The 6,588-nt window shown below is 41.7% G+C and overlaps 2 protein-coding genes across 2 annotated transcripts; one reads left to right on the top strand and one right to left on the bottom strand.

The window, feature by feature from the left end:
* On the top strand, window positions 1-1,593 carry LOC118407897 (N-alpha-acetyltransferase 10-like; the record flags this gene model as incomplete). The annotated part of the gene is given in 2 exon segments (XM_035808468.1): window positions 1-58; window positions 629-1,593. Coding segments are annotated over 2 exon segments (118 nt in total), but the record flags the coding sequence as incomplete, so codon positions are not given.
* LOC118407896 lies at window positions 1,126-5,657 on the bottom strand. The gene is made up of 4 exons (XM_035808466.1): window positions 5,164-5,657; window positions 3,621-3,755; window positions 2,824-2,982; window positions 1,126-1,980 (listed from the first exon to the last, which is right to left on the bottom strand). The coding sequence occupies exons 1-4, from the start codon at window positions 5,640-5,642 to the stop codon at window positions 1,713-1,715; spliced, it is 1,041 nt and encodes a 346-aa protein (XP_035664359.1). The 5' UTR covers window positions 5,643-5,657; the 3' UTR covers window positions 1,126-1,712.
* Between the last annotated feature and the right edge of the window lie 931 nt (window positions 5,658-6,588).

Genomic DNA, 6,588 nt, shown 5'->3' with positions numbered 1-6,588 from the left:
CGCAGATGGAGAGGATGCCTATGCCATGAGAAGGGATCTGGGGGACTTTATGGATCAGGTAAGTCCTTTCACTTCCTCATTGTTCCTAGTTATTTGAAAATGCCATGAACCAGTTAACTCCTTTTACTTCTGCATTGTTTTTAGACATGTAATACCATAGACTATACACTTTAGGGTTATGGCACAGGTCTAGAGCTGTACCTATACCAGGCTTGAACAAAGTATCCTGTGGCCTTCAATCATGATGAAACATTTAAGAGAATGTTTTGGGCTTAAGCTATTTATGCAGAAAACCATTCTTTTGAAAGGATCCTAATGTCAACACCCATACAGTTTTTAAAATATAAGTTTTCATCTTCATGATTATCAAGTTTTTGGTAACAAAATAAGTCAAAATTTGATGTCTTTTCAGGTAGAGTACCAGTGCATTGATGTTCCTATATACTGAACCTCTACCTAAATGATTTTTTGGTACTGTCCTTGGTACTGATACCCATCTCTAGTATATGATAGACTATGTGAATCCATTGGTTGTTCATTTATTGCCATAAACTGGAAAACACAATGATTTTATGTAGCCTTTTTTTCTTGCTAACTGAACAGAACATTTTCTTCTTTGTTTCTGCAGTTGAAGAAGGTCCATGATGGAAATGCAGTCACTAATTCAGCAGTAGCCACCACATCATGACCCTCCTAACTGACAACATCAGAAGCATCACAACGCAGCCAAGACTATGTTTAAATATTGATAGTCTGTACTCGAAATGCCGCATGAATATGCAACTTTGTGCACATTGTGAAGATTGGAACGACACACATTTTCAGTCCAGATTTGCACTGAAGAAAATTGTCGTTGCCAACAGTACAACTAGGTCATACTCACTCACACATTTTCAAAAGAAACACAGAAATTGACTGTTTCACAGGTTTTATTTCGTACACTCACATTTACAAAGAAGCACAGAAACTGACTGTTACACTGCTTTTATTGAGTACTACCTGTTTTTGCATAGAAATTTTCTAAACTGCATGTTAGTTTTTGCCAAAATGCAATTGGGCATATAATGAAAAGAAGAAGAGAAGATAGAACTTTCACTACATTTAGTTGTGCATGTGATTTTTTTATGCATTTTTTTTTTCATATTGACCCAAAATGTATTTCGAGTCCTAGTATTATATTGTTACCATATGGTTTTGGGGTATGTAATGAAACTGACTGAATGAAACTTGAACTTCTTCTTCAACAGAGTTTCTACAGGAATCACTGTAGTGTCAGTGTGGTTGAAAAATAATAGCCAGACATATACAGAATTAAAGGTTTGTAGATCATGTCTGTATTGAAAGATATAATTTGTTTGGTATGACAAGAAACCATAAACATATTTTGCGGAGGGCCTTGATAGTTAAGAGTTATTTTCCGAATTAATTTCAGTTTCTCTATGTGTATCGCATGATGAGTAACAAAATCAGAATAAGACATGTACTGCAATAACTTCAAAATGCCTTTTGTATCCATCATTGTCTTGTTAACATTACTTCTTTTCCTTGAAATGTTTATTATTATTTCCATGTTACAAAATACAATATGCGGTCCATAAAATGCATACTAAAACCATGTAGCCCAGAATTTGTTTCTTTCTTTCCATGTACTTACTGTTAGTGTCATCTAGTGAAAATGGGCACCCATAGTATGCTAAGGGTTCTCAGTTATCTCAGTTAAACTCGATATACCCAAGGCCCCATATCTCCCCACCCTGCCCATACTTCCCCACAGTGTACAGCCTGCCATCATCAGCGTAATGGACCTGCAGGGGTTGTGGGTTGGTGGCCTTGGGGTCATCAGGTACAGGGAAGGGGAGTGTTCGGGTAGGCATGAGGTACGGCCAGGTGTACAGTATGACGTCAGAGGTATCAGGTTTCAGACCAGCGATGTAGTACTGGTCTCCGGGGGACTGGCTCACCCAGATGTGAGGGTTATTCCTGAAATAGAGTCACATTATTTTTCATACAAGTATATTTGAAATCGGCATTATATTCTGTTTATAGAATTTCCATCAATCAGTGACTACTTTTTAAAGGTAAACACACGTACCTCCAAATTTTCGATGGCTATCAGTCAATCTTGATCACGGAGTGACTCAGTTCTCGCAAGAGTTGCGACAACTAGGTCAAGACTCGCGAGAACTGGGTCACTCCGTGATCAAGATGGACTGATAGCCAGCAATATAATATGAATGTACTGATGAATCTCTTCAACGGCATTATGTCTAGATTTATTGGTAGCTGAATAATATTGTACATGTACTCCACCAGCTGTAAAAAGCGGAAGTTCTGCCACAGTACCATATTTTGCCGCTAGGGGGCCCAAAATCTAAAGATTTAAGGTCTCATCAAGACCAATCGACGTATTAAATGTCAAGACAATCTACCAGCCACTATTGAGTTATTGTGTTCACAGACGCACGTACCCGAAGACGTATACTTAGTACCATGATTATAACTTTTTCTTTAAATGGCTATGTTGCATCTATGTCACTAAATGCACAAGAAGACATTCATTTTGTCAAGAACAATGCCCCATATTACATTGTATGCCCAAAAAAAATCATGTTAAAAAATGTTTATTATCGCAGTAGCTATTTCAATGAATGAAGCAAATCGCATAAATTGTTTTGATTTTTGGTGACGCCTCAGGGGCGAGCCTTACGGTATAGTTTCGAGGGAAGGGAAACATCCTGCATTTTCTGGAAAATGTTGCCTTTTTAGTCAGGATTTGCTTCACCTACGTCTACACAAAAAAGGAGTATACAGATAACAGCTTACCCAGTGCTTGCATTGAAGTAGCCGTGGACTTCCATGTCTGTGTTTTGGTCGTCCGACGCAGTGAGAGTCAAGCCATTGTCGAGGAAAGCCCGACTACCTTCATAGGAAAACCACCAGTGCCGTCCGTAGTAGTACTCTCCAAAGTTTGGGTTTTCCCATCTATAAGACAAGTTGAATTAAGAAGTATCTAAAGTTGATAATTCTATCATCACACATCAAAACATAAAAGAAGTATAAGACGATTATTTCTGTAGGCATATACATAATTTTGCCATCACATAATCTAACTATTAGTAAGTACTGCTCTGTGTACGATGACCTCCGAATCTCTCCTAGCTGCCACGTGCTACATTGTGTAATTTGGTGTAACCTCCAGTAACCATGGTGACAGCCATCTGGTACAGGTTAATAACCTTATTTGTTTGGAGAAGAAGAGGAGAAAGAAACGTGGGAAAAACAATATGTTTCCCTTGAAGGTAAACAGAAAACTCGCAATAACTCGACATATCTAAACGCCATATGAAAGAAATATCTGGCACGTCACATTTTCCTCAAACCCTATATTACTTAAATGGTCAGATCATTTGACTGTGGCTCAAAATGATAATCGCAAATATGGTTAACTGATGGGAGAAAACAGTGGAATAGGATGTGCAAAATCGAACTTATCCTTCGTTTTACCGACAACAAATCTCATACGGATCCATCCGCAAGTTTGGCTGTCCCCACATAAACAAACAGATACACCCAACCACAAACGTCGCTGAAAACATTAGCTTATTGGCGAAGGAACTCACAGCCGATACACACAGGTGGAGTTGACCATGAACTTGTTGACAGACTGCGGAGACACTCCAGTGTTAGGGGAGTACACCCACTTCCTGTTGGGGTGGAGGAACGCAAGGGCACCGCCGTAGATCTGGTAAGGGCACCTAGAAAAGGGGAAGAAGACCAACAGTAAGGTCTCATTGATCTGTTTCTTCTTCCCATAGACTTCTATGTTATAATACGTGTTTAAAATGGGCGCGTTCATAATGAACAGTACTTGTGATATATTGATATTATTCATTCTTTGTTGAGCACATTCACCATTCATCATGTAAAAAAATTCCCAACAACCTCTAGACACACAGTCTTTTTTATGACATTTGCAAAATGCAGTTAGCCAAGCACAGTAACAGGCACTTTTTAGCTGCCACCAGTCAACCGCATCACTCAGAATCAAGGACTGTGTACCTCCGACATAGCGCGCGGCTACCCAACTTTACCTGCTAATTTCTTCAGTTCCAAACAAACTTTCACCAATCTAACTTTTGAGATGAGTTCGACTGGCTAAAAGGGAATTTCTCACCGCTACAAACACGCGTCCATGCAGCCGTTTAGTTTTTGGCTCGGATCTCTTTTAGGATGAGAACGCTGACCAGGCAATTTTCTTTCCCTATATTTTATACTTTCTTTCTGTCTATTCTCCAAGCAGACATTAGGCACCGACTAGGTTTTTTACATTCTTTCTAGACGCTCTTGTCGGGCTTTCTATTTTACCAGCGTACGTCCCTTTGTTTATAAGCTAGTGCGCACATTAAAAATACGAGCCAGATCGGAGCCTAACCTCTGATGCTAGAGGGTTCTACCTTCGTTATACAGTATAAATTATTTAATAGTTACATCGTTTTCATCAACCTGCTACGTTAACGTCACACACTGGCTTGGGGTGAAAGCCCATGCTATTACCAAGCCTTTATTTACCTTTACCTCTCAATGTTACCATTTGAAAATAAGAGTACTATGCTATAAGTTATGAGGGTCACATGATTGTTATATGCCACCGATACCACCACGAAGCTCCCATGCATCCTATATCATAAGCAATCGAAACAGGTGATATTTAGAAAATTAAACACCCAGCACAGTAATAATTTCAGAAGATGACAAATTTATGTAGGGGCCAATGACCGATGAGGAGTGGGGGCGTGTTTTTGCGTGTTTCCGGCAACAATACATGTAAATTATTACCTTCTTCAGACCACAGGTTTACAACTGCAAGAACTCTAAAGACTTGGCAGCTATTCGTAGTTAGGGTGGTATCTCATTGCACTTGGGTCACCTGTGCGGCACTGCGGGGTTCGTTCACTGCGGCACTGTTGTGTTATTTTCGCCGATTTTTATAATTTAGATATTGTGTAATACAAGTATGAATAAGAAGACAAGAAAATACACAAACCGTAAGAAAATTCGCTGTGTAATCTTTCGAGCCCGCAGTGCCACAACGGTGCCCCACGTGCAGTGAGATACCACCTTTAATGACTAACTATATTATAGATGAATGATAAGTTATAGTACCTTTCGTACGTGCCGCCATGAGAAACACAAACGACGTTTGTCCACTGTCCATAGCCCGGCCAGATACAGACCGTCCTGTTCACCACCACCATGCCGGACGTTTCGACGACCGGCACCGTGTACGTGTTCATGTAGGGCACGGTGGCTCCCAGGACGATGAAACTGACGTAAGAGTTGTGCGCGACCGCCACGAGAGCTCCATCGGGCTCCACGGCTAGCATCTGCCCGGGGAGGGGCAGTGCGAACCGCAGCGAGTTCGAAGGCTTACCGGAGGACATGTCTATCACGTCGAAGACATGGGGGTTGCTGCCAAGGGCTAAGAAGTTGTTCTTCGCCGGGTTGAATATGATCTGACTGTACTCCACGCTGTTTTCTATGAGCCATGCCTTAGAAGAGACTTCCTTGGTGGTAGGTTTAGCCACAGAACTGACCAAGAGGAGAAGGAGAAGGAAATGTTTCATGGCGACTTGCCCCGACATGTTTGTGTACTATACTAACGTTACCACCTGTTGATCATGTGCTGGGTTCAAAGGTGAATGTCCCGGCGGGGTGAACTGGCGACTGTACCATGGAGGGTCAAATGTTGTTGTTGTATGAACATACATACACAAGCAAATTCTGGCGCATTTCGCATCGAAATACTTGTTTTCTCAGGTGGGTATGACATAAATAAAATACAACACGGTGTATTCCGCATCACCCTTGGTCCCAGCCCTCCCGCGGGTCGGATCGCCCACCGGCCTTCGGGCGATCCTGCCCGCGGTTGGGCTGGTACCTCGGGTGATACGGAATACAGCGTGTTGTGTTGTACATTTAACAGTGCCTCATACAAAATACAGACAGAAGGTAAAGGTAGTATTTTACCCAGGCTCATGTTATCTCCCCGACCGAAGTCGGGCATGGCGGGTATCGAATTTGGGACCTCTAGTATCCGAGCCCAATACTCGACAAGTTACTTCACACAACTCGACTGCACCATGGATCTAAGGGAGGGACATCAAATGGTTTGTTTTCGGACATCGTAAAGATACGCATGTATATCAATTGTACCGAATCCATACCGAAAACGTTGACTTGATAATACTGTGGTAAAGCCCCCTTTACAAATCAAGAATTTAGCTCGGCCGAGTTGTCAGCGAGCTCTAAATTACGAGGAGGAATGACCCTGATGCCTACGAACAAATGGCAGAGTTTCTTTGTCGGCATCAGGCTCATACCTCCTCGTAATTTAGAGCTCGCTGACCACTCATCCGAGCTAAATTCTTGAGTTGTAAAGGGGGCTTTAGTAGTTGTCGGTTGCTGTCCCCTTCGACGTTGGAAATCTGTACACTTACCACATTCGTCGTAATACATGTAGGAAAGTGCTGTGTAGGGTAGGATGACCGATAAAGAATGCAGACGTGTTTTCGACAAGGGGTAACAAAT

This window comes from Branchiostoma floridae, unplaced genomic scaffold (genome assembly GCF_000003815.2).
Source record: "Branchiostoma floridae strain S238N-H82 unplaced genomic scaffold, Bfl_VNyyK Sc7u5tJ_1497, whole genome shotgun sequence".
Classification (NCBI taxonomy): domain Eukaryota; kingdom Metazoa; phylum Chordata; class Leptocardii; order Amphioxiformes; family Branchiostomatidae; genus Branchiostoma; species Branchiostoma floridae.
The sequence above is the reverse complement of the archived record's forward strand: the minus strand, read 5'-3'. Positions and strand labels throughout refer to the sequence as shown.

Excerpts from the sequence above, each read along its gene's own strand:
- LOC118407896 (XM_035808466.1), bottom strand. The coding sequence starts at position 5,642 with ATGTCGGGGCAAGTCGCCATGAAACATTTCCTTCTCCTTCTCCTCTTG. Across the intron at positions 3,756-5,163 it reads CATGGCGGCACGTACGAAAG|GTGCCCTTACCAGATCTACG; the intron begins GTACTATAACTT and ends CCCCTTTTCTAG. Across the intron at positions 1,981-2,823 it reads TACTTCAATGCAAGCACTGG|GAATAACCCTCACATCTGGG; the intron begins GTAAGCTGTTAT and ends ACTCTATTTCAG.